The sequence below is a fragment of the Alligator mississippiensis genome, chromosome 5 (assembly GCF_030867095.1).
Source record: "Alligator mississippiensis isolate rAllMis1 chromosome 5, rAllMis1, whole genome shotgun sequence".
Lineage (NCBI taxonomy): Eukaryota > Metazoa > Chordata > Crocodylia > Alligatoridae > Alligator > Alligator mississippiensis.
This window is the reverse complement of record NC_081828.1, coordinates 99,028,575-99,042,297: the sequence shown is the minus strand read 5'-3', so window position 1 is coordinate 99,042,297 and position 13,723 is coordinate 99,028,575. Positions and strand designations below refer to the sequence as shown.

Sequence of the window (13,723 nt, the reverse complement as noted above, 5' to 3'; positions counted from 1 at the left end):
CAGAGCTGGAGGAGACAATTAAGCTCCTCTGATCCCTCGTCCAACCTGGGGACAAAGTCAGTCCCTAGTGCAAATTAAATCACCTTGATACTGCTTTAACCTCAACCAGCAGGTCAGAGGTTACCACAGGTAGAAAGTCTTCTGATGATGCACCTTCTAAAACATCCCCAAAATTGAAAAGGAGCCAAGGACAAGGGCTGAGGACAGAAATTATACATTAACTGGTATAAGTGATCAGCAGGGATCCAGATTTTCCCTTAGCTATGGAAAAACATGGATTTTCTCCTTTGAGCAGAGAAAAACATGGATTTTTCCTCTTTAAAGGAGAAAACTGGGAAATGGCAGATTTTCCCTTGTAGGCTGGCAGCCTTCCAGCCTGCAAAGAGCTGCTTTGGGCTGAGGGGAGGGCAATTGTTAGGCAGGGAGTTCCACATGCATGTGCACAGACATGCACATGGTTGGCACGCACCCAGGCAAGGTGGTGGAGCAGCCCTGGCAGCTGGATACAGGTAAGCCTATGGGAGGCAGGGGTTGGAGGGCCAGGGCTTGGGGGCTGTCCAGGGGCCTGTGGGGGGGGGGGGGTGTACACGTGTGGCAGGGGTGGGTTAAGGGGATGGGTGGGTGTGTGAGGCAGGGTGGGTGCCTGTCATTGCTGGGGGAAGGTGTCTGGGTGCTGGGGATGTCGCAGGGTATGGATGTACCTGCCCCTCCAGCAGGGAAAAGGGGCAGAAGTGGGGGCTTTGGTTGTGGTAGGGAGCTGCATGGCTGGCCTGGCAGCATGGGACTGGCACCTGTGCTTGTAGGGGCAGAGCAGGGTGGCTGGGAGACACTCCCCAGCAAGGGGGGGGGGGGAAGGGGTGGTGGAGCATGGTCAGGCCACCTGGTGTGGTGCAGGAGTCCTAGCCCAGTCAAGAGGGTGTCACAGGCCTCCCTGCTCCTCCCTTCAGCCTGTGCTGGTGCTGGACTTGCTCCACCCCCACCCAGATGAGTTGGAGCCACCACAGCCACTGAGCTCCAGCTGAGGCAGAATGGGGCATCTGAGGATCCCCTTCAGCAGGGCTGGGGGTGGGGCAAGGGGCTGTGGGTCAGGAGTGACGGGCATCAGTAGGGCTTGGCGGCTATGGCTTGTGAGTGAGGGGCCACACTTGGGAATATGGCCTGCCAGGGTGCAGGACTGTAGAATGGAAGTAAGGGGCACTAGCAGGGCTGTGTGGGAGGGGGCCTGTCAGTCAGGAGTGAGGGGCTCTGGCAGGGCCAGGGAGCTGTGGTTCAGGTGTGAGGGAAACTAGCAGAGATGGAGGGCTGTGGCTTGGGAGTGACAGACAACAGCTTGGGCAGGGCACTGGCATATCAGGGTTGCTCAGTGCCTCAAAGCAACAGGGGAACAGCTGTGGCTGCACTCACCCCTGGTGAGCGAAGGGGCAAGGAGGAGTTCTGATTTTCCATGATAAGAAAAACCAAAATCAAATGCCACTACATATAGGTATTTAGAATTTATTTATTATAATGATTGAGGCACTGGTAGGCTTCCAAATCGCTTCAAAATTGTTGATGACTATAAAACATTGTGTTAAATGGATACATATATATACACACACACACACACAAATGGTGTTTCATTTTAATCACAGAAGAACACGGGTTTTAAGTTTTTTTAATCACAGAATTTGGGATTTATTTATTTATTTATTTATTATCAGAGAATATGGACATTTTAAACACAGAAAACTAGAATCCCTGGTGATTAGAAACATGTTCAAATCTGTAGCACAACAGAAGTTCAGTGCACAGAAAGTGTTTTCAGAATGGCAAAAACCAGTTTAAGATAAGCCTGGATGGATGTAGTATCAGACTTAACTGATTTAGGTTATATCAGCTTATTGAACTTCTGTCTTAGATCCCCTCCAGATTCAAGCTAACTCACAGTCTACCGGCAACGCAGGATGCTTTGCACCTCTCCCACAAGCCCCTGCTTGCAGGGCAGATGGGCTAGCCTTGGCACAAGTCTGCTCCAACAGAGAAGGGAAGTGTGCTCTGGCACCCCTTGGGTTTTGGCCTGGACCACTTCAGGCATGTGGCTGCATTTCCAGAATCTGAAGTGATTGTCTGTTCACTTGCTTGTTGGTTCAATTTATGCAGTTTAGACTAACTTGAGAAGATTGAATCAATTCAGCCTTGGGCTTTTTGACTGTCTCTATTTAGCCAAGGTGTCTTAGGACATGTTTTTCAGCTGTACAACGACCAATAATTTCCCCATCACTAGGCCATCTCCGGCTCCCACTCACAATTACTCTCTGCCCACTTTGTGCTGGGGAAGCAGTGGGAAAGAGATGAGGAATCACTCATCAGGAGTGAGGACCTGGTCCATATTCTGAGCAACACTTAGCTCTTGTTTGTTATTTAGAACCATTGCCATAGGAAGAGCTGCCCATTTTTCTTTTTTTAAGCAGTTAGAGATGAACTGATACTCATCTATAGCTTGTAACAAACGCTTGCATAAAAAACAGGATAGAATTTCATCCCCACTCCCACCAATTTGATACTTAGATACAAGTTTAAATCTTACCTTCCTCATCTGTATGGCTTGCTTTGTTTCTCCTTTCCATTCTCTTGCACAATAACCAAGTAGATCAACTTTTGCCAATACACTGAGGTTCTCTAAACCAGATTTAAGTCACATATTAGTTAATTTTGGCATTCTTAGATTTAAAGGAAAAGAGAAATAATATGAATTGATAACAGAAGAACTTACTTATGAATTTTTTCTGCAGATATCTACTCCACCTGAAAACCAAATAGTAAAAGTCATCAATGAATTGTTTGCAGAAAGTAAATATTTACTGAAACAAAATACCACAGAAAACTACAGATGGCATTGTAAACACATACCATTTCAACAGCTGTGCTAAGTATGTGTAGAGTCTTCTGCAATACCAGAGAGCAGCAATGAGAAAAGACATGCCTAACATTAGTAGTCCCTTTACTGCTGGCCACACAAGATGTAACGATCGGGCGACAGCTGCTGTCCAAGACTGCTCTTCAATCCTTCCTAAAATCAAAATTATAAACATGAACACGTTTTTTTACAAGAATTGTACACGCCCCTTTCATAGTGACTCACACATCCCACATAGCCAACTGCAAACATTCAAAATAAGCCTGCCCCCAGATCATGACACTAATTTAAAAAATCATGAGTTTTAAAATAAAGAAGTCTAAAAGTCTAACTTTTTAGTAATTAGAATACACTTGAGTCTTGTTTTCAAGCTTTCCTGACCCCTCTACAACCCAACCAGGGCTTACCACTTACTTTTAGACTGAAAGCTGAGATTTTCACCTAATCGCATCAGCCAGGATGTAATTGGAGCTGTCAATACAGAAGCACATTTGTTTCGGCAAAACGTAGTAAAACAGGTTCCTGGTTTTTAGGCATACGTACTTTATATTGCTATGCCTTGCTCCCAAAGCCTGGCCCTTTGGGACTGAGCGTTTTGGGCACCTGGGTCACAAAATGGCACAGATAAGCAGATTGAACATGGTAAGATCACAGGTGTAGCAGGGTACCTCTGTGCCTGATGCAGCCACGATTTACTGGGCACGTGGGATTGCTGCCATCCTGACTGTGACAGTGCAATCAGCCACCACTGTAATGGTAGCTATTTTTGCATCCTCCTACAAAGGTGATGCCCAGAGCTACTGCTCTGGTTGCTTCCCCTTTTGTTATACTACTGGGCAAAGACTGCTGCTGGAAGTTTAAGACTCTAGGTAGGCAAGTTCAGGGTCATGAGCACAAGGGAAGTTCTTCCTTTGGAAACTGCCAGGAGGCTAAAAGGATAGCCTATAAGGATGGCCCTTCTCCATTTTCAGAAGGCAGAAGTCAGGGCAGGCCTCTGTTACCAAGTACTTAAAAGTTTTTAGGATCTTTTGTTACTAATAAAAACAACTCTAAAGACAACTGCAAATCCAGTCAGCTTTAGAAATCTCAAAGGAGCTGTGCCAATTTATGATACCTGTGATTCTGGCCCTCTGTCAGTGAGTCTACTTATTCTTCAAGGACTGATTTTCCAAAATGTGGATAAATTGCATACTTAATTTACCCCTATGCTTAGAACTATCATGAGTGTGTGTGTGTGTGTGTGTGTGTGTGTGTGTGTGTGTGTGTGTGTGTGTGTGTGTGTGTTCCATCACAAAGCTGGCAAGTCAGTCAGCAATGCAAAAGTTCTCAACCTTGGGAAAGCCAACTTTCAAAAGCTCAGGAAGCTTGTTGGCGAGGCCCTGAAAAACCGCAACTTGACAGGAAGGGGAGTGCATGATGAGTGGTTGCAGTAAAGGAAGCAATCCTAGAAGCTCATGGAGAGTCCATCCCAACTCATAGAAAAGGTAGTAAAAGGGTTCAGTGACCCCTTTGCCTCAGCAGGAAACTCATGGACCTCCTACATCTAAAAAGAGGCTTATAAAAGGATGGAAGACAGGAAATGCCACTAAGGAGGAATATGCTGCACTGGTCCGCACCTGTAGGGAGTGGACTAGGAAAGCCAAGGCTGCAACCAAACTCCAATTGGCTACACGAATCAAGGACAATAGAAAGTTCTTCTTCAAATATGTGGAGCGTTGGAAGAAAAACAAGGGCAACACTGGACAGCTGACAACCGACACTTGGGCAAAAGCCAAACTGCTTAATGACTACTTTGTGGAGAAAAGAAGATCCAGGAAACGACAGGTCGATCAGTTTGACCTCAATTCCTGGAAAGATCTTAGAAAAAATTATCAAAGAAACCATTCTTGATAAGCTAAAAGAAGGCAACTTTCTGAGCGACAGCCAGCTTGGGTTTGTTGTGGGTAGGTCTTACCTAACCAATCTCATTTCCTTCTATGACCAGGTGGCACATCACCTGGATAAAGGAGAAGAGGTAGACATCATATATTTGGACTTTAAAACCCTTTCACCTGGAAAAATTGGGCAACTGAGGCCTCAACTACCTTACAGTCCAATAGCTGGGGAAACTGGCTCTGAGGTCAGACCCAGAGAGTGGTAGTTGATGGAATTGAATCAACATGGCACTCAGTGACCATTGGTGTTTCTCAAGGCTCTGTTCTCAGACCTGTACGCTTTAATATCTTTATAAACGATCTGGACTCTGGTGTCAGAAGTGGACTGGCCAAGCTTGCTGACGACACCAAACTTTGGGGAGGAGTGTCCACACTGGAGGATAGGCTGGTGATTCAGGCTGACCTCGATAGGCTTGCAAAGTGGGTGGATGAAAACCTGATGGCATTCAGTACAAAGAAATGCAAGATGCTCTACCTAGGGAGAAAAAACCCACACCACACTTATAGGCTCAGCAGTGCTATACTTGCTAGCACCATGGCTGAAAGGGGCTTGGGAGTCATGACTGACCACAAGATGATTATGAAGCACCACTGTGATACCACAGCTGGAAAATCCAACAAAACTCTGGCTCGCATCTACCGATGCATCTCGAGCAAGACCCAGGATATCATCCTCCTATTGTACTCGGCCCTGGTGGGGCCGCAGCTAGAGTACTGCATCCAATTCTGGGCTCCACAATTCAGAAAGGATGTGGAGAAGCTTAAAAGAGTCCAGAGGAGAGCCGCACACATGACAAGAGGTCTAGAGAACAGGACTTATGAAGAGAGGCTGAGAGCCATGGGGCTCTTCAGCCTGGAAAAGCACAGGCTCAGGGGTGACTTGGTGACAGTCTGTAAGTGCATAAGGAGTATCAGGATCTGGGGGAACACCTGTTCACCAGAGCACCCCAAGGGATGACAAGGTCAAACAGTCATAAACTCTTACAAGACGATTTATGCTGGACATAAGGAAAAACTTCTTTACTGCCCAAGCCCCCAAGGCCTGGAATAGACTCCCCCCAGAGGTGGTGCAAGCACCTACTCTGGCCACTTTTAAGGAACATTTGGGTGCTTATCTTGCTGGGATCCTTTGACCCTAGCTAACTTTGTGCCCCTTGAGCAGGGGGCTGGACCCAATGATCTTACGAGGTCCCTTCCAGCCCTAGTGTCTATGAATCTGTAATCTGGGTATTTATGTGGACATGTTTTTGAGAACTACTGTCCATGTCAAGAACAGTGCTAATATAACAGCCTTATTCTACCAATCAGGAAATTTTGCTATGAGACATAACATTTAGATTGCTTGGAAGCCAGGACCAAGCTTATTCACATGAAAATGAGGTGTGACTAAGAAGAGGCTAATATGTTTTACAGTTCTGCTCCTCCATTTATCCCCACGCAACACTTCAGGCCTGTGTATGGCATGAAGACAGCTGCTCACTTGACATGGAGGAGGGCTCTCCCTAGAAGTGCCGTTTTTGAAGAGTTCATGAATAATTTTATAGCACACATTCTACCAAAGTGGGTCCAAAATACAGCCTAACATTTTCTTACACACTGAAGCAAACATTTGTCATTGGCCACCACTAACAGGTTCGAGAAAGTAAGCTGTATGAGCAGGTGTGGAGGTTTTGATAGTTGTAGAACACTCTATAGCAGCCTTTCCCAACCATTTTTGCCCCACAGCACACTTACCTAAATAAAAAAAGCACTGTGGCACACCGGGGAGAGAGAGAGAGAGAGAGAGAGTGTGCGTGTGGCAGCCATCCAGACACTGATGGGGGGAGGCGGGAGAGGGTGTGGCATGCAGCCAGCTGGATGGCATTTTGGGCTGGAGCCACACTCCCCATCTGTCTGTTGCCGCACCAGCGTGCCTGACGGCTAACATAGTACAAGCTAATTCAACGCTGATCCAGTTTAAGCCGGGTTAAAAGTTACACAATGAAACAAAGAAATTGAAACAAACTCCCTGAAAAACCACTAAACAACACCAAAAAACCCCCAAAGATGTAAAGAAAAAGAGAATACCTGCAGAGAATGTTTATCAAATCTATAAAATCCTGTTGGATTATTTGTTACGGATATATGTGTCTGTATTCGGATTTAATTAGATAAGGCAGAAAGGGACTACTAAAAGGCACAAACTTTTCCTTTTTTAAAATCAAACATGCTTTGCAAAGCGGCAGGGATGTATTTGACAAATTTTCTAACATCTAAGGCTTTTGTTTCAACTCCTTATTTAAAAAGGGCTCACATTGCTACATATTTAACAAGCATTTGTCATATCCTTCAACTGAGACATGCAGAGAGTTCCTGAATAGCCTGATATTCTGCAAAAAAAAAAAAAAAAAAAATCAGTCAATACTTAAAAAAGAAAAATATGCCTCTTGAAATCCAATAAGATTCCTCTCATGGCATACAGCTTTGACTATTTTCAAGGGGTTCATTAGTAAGCTGTTGGTACATTCCTTCAGGACCTTGGGAGGTAGAAAGCTGTGTGCCTTCAATATGAGATATGCATTAGCAGCCTGCTAACACAAATATTTATTCTGATTACAACAGCGCTTGCTTATTTAAGTATATAAATTATTCTGTAGGGTTTCTTATATCTTAATAGAAACAATGATATTAAATGTTGCAAGACTAAAAAAAACCAACAACAGACAAGGCTGTAAAACCAACCCATTAATTATTTTGAGTTTATTACATTATTCTTTAAAAAAAACAAAACAAAACTATAACTCCATGCTTAAAACCCCATTTTGCCACCTCCTGGAATAATCTTGGTTTACCAGCAGTAATTTGTAGTCCAACAGACTATTTCAGCACCCATTTTATACTGAAAAAAAACTAAATTGGGGTCCTAATTATTACTGGTTTTAAGTATCAGAGATGTTGAAGTGGCAGCTCAATCACAAATTGCTCTTGAAAATGTTTCAAGACAAAAGGAAATGTAAAATCCCTTTTCCCTCACCATGTTCCCTTCCCTTAAATCAGTGATTCTGAACCTTTTTAGATTCCAAACACTCCTCATTAGCCTCTAGGAACCCCCTGGAAAATGCCAGCTCTTAGCTTTCACTTGTTTCTGAACAAATAATAGAACAATTCTATTATTTCAAAGAACTTAGAAAGACCACAACAGGTCAGAATGTTTTTGACACTATAGATGTCTATGTGAAATCTCTGGGTTTATCTTGTGAATCATGTATAGCCATTTGCAAACCTAACAGTGCTAACGCTGTGCAGCGCCCTTAAAAACACTGTAGTTGAGAATGATTGCCTTAAACCCTTAAAAACATGGATTAAGAAACAGATGGGCTGCATGTGAAGTTCCAGTACTATGCTCATATCAACCTTTTCCATGGCTGCTGGCTCTTGCTGTGAAACGCTAATGCGCAGTAGAACAGTTTACTGCACATTAAGGCATCTTGTGTAGATGCACCCACTGATGTATAAGTAACTGTGGCTCTGTAAGTAGGTTCCAGTTTCTTTTGTGCCACATTTTCAACTTGCTGAACCAGATGGGGAAACTGACAACTGACGCCCAGGAAAAAGCCAACCTATTAAATAGGTACTTTGCGTCAGTCTTTCGTCAGCCCCATGGGATGCCCATGCCTGCTACAGGGCCAGGAAGTCCGGGTGAGGATGATCCCCTGCCCTCCATTAATGCTGACTTCGTGAAGGAACATCTTGAGAAGCTGGATACCTTCAAGTCAGCTGGCCCTGACAATCTTCAGCCCAGGGTACTCAAGGAGCTGGCGAGCATCATAGCCCAGCCTCTAGCGCAGATCTTTGAAAACTCTTGGCGCTCTGGTGTAGCGGCCGAAGACTGGAAGAAGGCCAATGTGGTGCCTATCTTCAAGAAAGGGAGGAAAGTGGATCCGGCTAACTATAGGCCCATCAGCCTGACTTCTATCCCAGGGAAGATCTTAGAAAAGTTTATTAAGGAGGCCATCCTTAATGGACTGGCCGACGCCAACACCTTAAGGGATAGCCAGCACGGGTTTGTTGCGGGTAGGTCTTGCTTGACCAATCTCATTTCCTTCTACGACCAGGTGACCTATCACCTGGACAAGGGAGAAGAGATTGATGTCATATATCTTGACTTCAAAAAAAGCCTTCGATCTGGTGTCCCATGATCACCTCTTGGAGAAACTGGCCAATTGTCACCTTGGGTCCTCCACGATCCACTGGCTGGAAAACTGGCTCCGGGGTTGGACCCAGAGGGTAGTAATTGATGGAAGTCACTCATCATGGTGTCCTGTGACCAGTGGGGTCCCCCAGGGCTCTGTCCGTGGACCCATACTGTTCAACATCTTCATTAATGATGTGGACACTGGAGTCAGAAGCGGACTGGCCAAGTTCGCTGACGACACCAAACTTTGGGGCAAAGCATCCACACTGGAAGACAGGCGGGTGATCCAGGCTGACCTGGACAGGCTCAGCAAGTGGGCGGACGAGAATCTGATGGTGTTCAATGCCGATAAATACAAGGTTCTCCACCTTGGGGAAAAAAAACCCGCAGCATCCTTATAGGCTCGGCAGTGCTATGTTGGCTAGCACTGTGGAAGAAAGAGACTTGGGGGTCATCATTGACCACAAGATGAACATGAGCCTGCAATGCGATGCTGCGGCTAGTAAAGCAACCAAAACGCTGGCTTGCATCCATAGATGCTTCTCAAGCAAATCCCGGGACGTCATTCTCCCCCTGTACTCAGCCTTAGTGAGGCCGCAGCTGGAGTACTGTGTCCAGTTTTGGGCTCCACAATTCAAAAAGGATGTGGAGAAGCTTGAGAGAGTCCAGAGAAGAGCCACGCGCATGATCAGAGGTCAGGGAAGCAGACCCTACAATGACAGGCTGAGAGCCCTGGGGCTCTTTAGCCTGGAAAAGCGCAGGCTTAGGTGTGATCTGATGGCCACCTACAAGTTTATCAGGGGTGACCACCAGTATCTGGGGGAACGTTTGTTCACCAGACCGCCCCAAGGGATGACGAGGTCGAATGGTCACAAACTACTACAAGATCATTTTAGGCTGGACATAAGGAAGAATTTCTTTACTGTCCGAGCCCCCAAGGTCTGGAACAGCCTGCCACCGGAGGTGGTTCAAGCGCCTTCATTGAACACCTTCAAGATGAAACTGGATGCTCATCTTGCTGGGATCCTATGACCCCAGCTGACGTCCTGCCCTTTTGGCAGGGGGCTGGACTCGATGATCTTCCGAGGTCCCTTCCAGCCCTAATGTCTATGAAATTTATGAAACTTATTATTTGTGCCAATATTTAAAGTTCTTGTTCCAAAAAGGCAGCAGGTGCCCTAAAAAGAAAACCTGCCAGAAAAATCATGTATCAGAATTCTCCATTTGCACAAGACATAAATTTCCCAGCACAGTGGTTCCCAAACTTGGTTCACTTAATTACTGTGAAATGAAATGATGAGACATCAAACTTCCAGTCCAGCAGTGGTTTACATTAAAGAAGTTAGGAACTTGTTCTCCTATATGGGGCCCTATTTGATTCTGAAAAATCATCAGAAAAAAATCCAAACGTATGCAACTGATTATTGGTACTGGGATGTCAAAAGGAAAAATGGATTATTTTTAATGTAATTAGCTATAAAAAATATGAAGACCATATTCTTTTCAAGAAATCCAGCTTCCTTCTGCTCTTAAGATTTTATGTCACAATCAGCAACAGGACAAGTGAATGCCATTCAGTTGAATGGGTGGCTAATCAAGAGGCATATTTCTCTCTCCTTTCCTTAAAACAGGTTTGGTGCCCTGTGGCATTAAAAACAACAATATGGCTCATCTTGTTATAAAGGTAAGTGGGGTCAGAAAAAGTTATGTTTTGTATATGAATCAGACAGCAAGGTGTTCTTAGTAACTGCTAAATGGATTCCACTTTCCCTTCTGAGAACAGTAGAACCCAGAAGTCCTAAATCTAAGCTTTCCTTCTACCAGCATAATCACTAGACAATGCTCTCTCAGGCACCCTCATTCCCTGCATTCTTTTTCATTCTATTCTTTTTAATAAATAGATAGATGTGTAGCCCTTTAGCAGTTTGTCTCAGTCCCTTTGCATGACTGACACACTGGCATACATAAAGGCAGCTGACAATGACAGTGAGCATAGTTATTCCTTTACCCCAAGGAACAATGATGTGGCAGTGGGATCTCAAGGTCCAGGCTTACACAAGTTTGGGAAGGTTACACCAAATACAATTCTTGTTCTTCAAGTTTTTTAATGGCTGACTTCCTTCGACAGAGGGTTATGGTGAAAACTATTTTGCTGTCAGTTATTATAGTGAGATGTGCAATGAAACAAGCATTCTACATTTCTTCAAGCTCTGATAGGCTATCAGCATACACTGAAAGATTTGAAGACTAAGGTAGTGCAGAATGGCATTCAGTAAAATGGGTTCCATGAACCATCACTTTTGAAAGCACTGCTTGGAACAGGGAGCCATGTGTAATAGATATATATATAGCCTTTCTTGTCTGCACTGAGTAGTTGCCTTCTCAACTGAAGGCATGAGTAACTTCTGGTTCTGTTTAAGCAACGGGAAGTGCTGACAGAGAAAACCAGAGATCTATGAGAAGAGTAGGGAGGATAAAACATTACCAAATTTCCTTAATTTCAAACCAAGCTTTTTTAAAACTTACATTTGCCTGATACCTGGCAATTGAATTTTCTATCAAGTGCAAATACTAAACCAGCTATGTATTAGTAAAAGGGTTACTAAAAAAGTCAGACAGAAAATTTTTCATATTGCTTTTTAACGCCATGCTCAGGAAATTCATTCTTTATCCACTAATCACATACCGTATACTTGAAACTAAGTAGATAAATTTCTGGTTCAGTGAAAAGGCTAACTTAGCCATACCAAAAAAGACACCATTGCATCTGTTGTCTGTAAGGCAGCTAAACCAGATTTAAACTGGAAGAAGGAAGAATAGAGGATAATTAGAAACATTATGTAATATCTGTTTTGCTCGTTTCCTGTTGCAAATATGACAGATTACATCATTTGCATATGGGCCAAAAATAATGAAAAGTTTTACGGGGCAGCAAAAACACTCCCTCAACTTCACCAGGATTTCTTGCATCACTAGTCCATAGTAAAAAGAGGGAAACTATAAATAATGTTATTGTGACCAGCTGCAAAACCAAAATATGTCAGTAGGGTTATCCAATTAAATAGCTACTCCACACCAAACAAAGTAAAACAACTTTTCCTTAATGCACAGGGAAAAAAAAAAAAATCAACTTGCTGCAGTGACTGCTATGTACAATCTTTGGTTTGTAGACCTACACTACAACAACCTTGTCCCCTTGCGTAAGAGAATAAAAAAAAAAAAAATCTCTTTCATTGTATCAAAAGATGACATCAGTGGTATAGGGAAGAATGGCAATCATCAGCACTTTCACACTGTACACTAACCCCTGGGATTCAGTTTAATGGTCCTGGTACTTGCTTTTGTACTAAGCGAGCACACAGCTTGAAACTCAGATTGGTATCAGAACATCACACGGTAAAGGTCCTATTAATCAAGTGAACAGTTGCTTTAGCATTTGAGCCATTAGTTTCAGGAAAACCTCTCTCAGTTCCCTTGAACATGATTCTGAAATATCTTTCCAACAGGGCCCAAGTGCCTTTTGAAAAAATAAACAACAAAAAAACCCACCAGGAATGTGGGATGATAGAATGGCTTTTGCATTCCCATCCTCCAAAATCATGCAAAGTGATAGGGGTTAACATGCCTGTCCATCTGCTACTACAAGATGCATCCTCAAGACCAGAAGTGGGCAATGTTTTCTGACAAGGGGACTGAATGTCTGAAACTCAGATCCAAGATGAACTGGTGTTAGGACGCAGGTATTGCTCCACCCCTAATACCACTGCTTCTCTTCGTTGCCAGCTGCAGCCTGGCATGGACAGCGTCCCGGTCTCTCAGCCACAGCCTGGTACAGACAAAGCCCCCACATTGCTGAACATTGCCAAGACCCCAGTTCCATGAGCCAGATCCTGCCTGTGGGTTATAGGTTGCCAACCCTTGCTCAAGACCACTGTTTGTTTAGAGAGTAATATTTTTAAATTTCTTCCCCAACTAAATTGTAACTGAGGTCGCATATTTTTAATGTCTGCAGGTTAAACAAGAACATACTTCAATGTAATGGACAGAAAACCCTAAGCTAGTGGTCCTCAAGCAGGGTGCCACACGCTATTACCAGTGTTAGGTGTGCAAACACCTACATGCGAGTCATAAGATAAAAACAAACATTTTTTTCCTAACAGAGTCTAGTGTCAATCTCTAGTGTCAAAAATAAACCTGAATATCTAGTGTGAACCTCTAGTGTCAAAAATAAACTTCTTGTGGTCTCTCTGAGCTCTTTGCAACAGAAGAACTTCTATTATTTTTCTTTAATCATAAACGAGTGAAAGCTAAGAGCTGGTATTTTTGAAGGGTGCCTCAAGTCTAAGAAGGGTGAGGACCACTGTTCTAAACCTTAAGAACAGCACCATTTAATCAACTAATTATGCAGATAGAGCAATAGTTTCTTCTAAGGATTCCTACAATAACAAATGTAAGCTTCAGTTCACAAGTCCATTCATAATCCAGTTTCCTTCAGAGATGAGGCATGCTCCACCACAGCTTTAAAAAGCTCAGACCTACTCTCATTAAACAAGGGAACACCTCATAAAGGAAAGCTTCAAACACTGGGCAAGTCAAAATAACAGGTGAACACCATTACTCACCACAGGAAAGATAAATCAAGCACTCCTTTCCCAAAGTAGCTGGTGGCAGCCAATATACATGTTACAGTTGAAACGAAGAAAACCTTCCTGAAACTCC

The 13,723-nt window shown here is 43.8% G+C and overlaps 1 protein-coding gene across 4 annotated transcripts in view; it reads right to left on the bottom strand.

Annotated features, from left to right (window-relative positions):
- Positions 1-13,723, bottom strand: part of OTULINL (OTU deubiquitinase with linear linkage specificity like) — a 44,550-nt gene that overhangs the window by 16,037 nt on the left and 14,790 nt on the right. For 3 of the 4 annotated variants that reach the window (XM_014593807.3, XM_019483915.2, XM_059728610.1), the window contains exons 2-4: positions 2,890-3,049; positions 2,753-2,784; positions 2,567-2,658 (exon numbers count right to left, since the gene is read on the bottom strand). In XM_014593807.3, the coding sequence (XP_014449293.1) occupies positions 2,567-2,658; positions 2,753-2,784; positions 2,890-3,049 (284 nt within the window). Of the gene's footprint in view, positions 1-2,566; positions 2,659-2,752; positions 2,785-2,889; positions 3,050-3,310; positions 3,385-13,723 lie in introns of those variants that run through there. The other variant, XM_019483914.2, reaches the window with a different exon arrangement.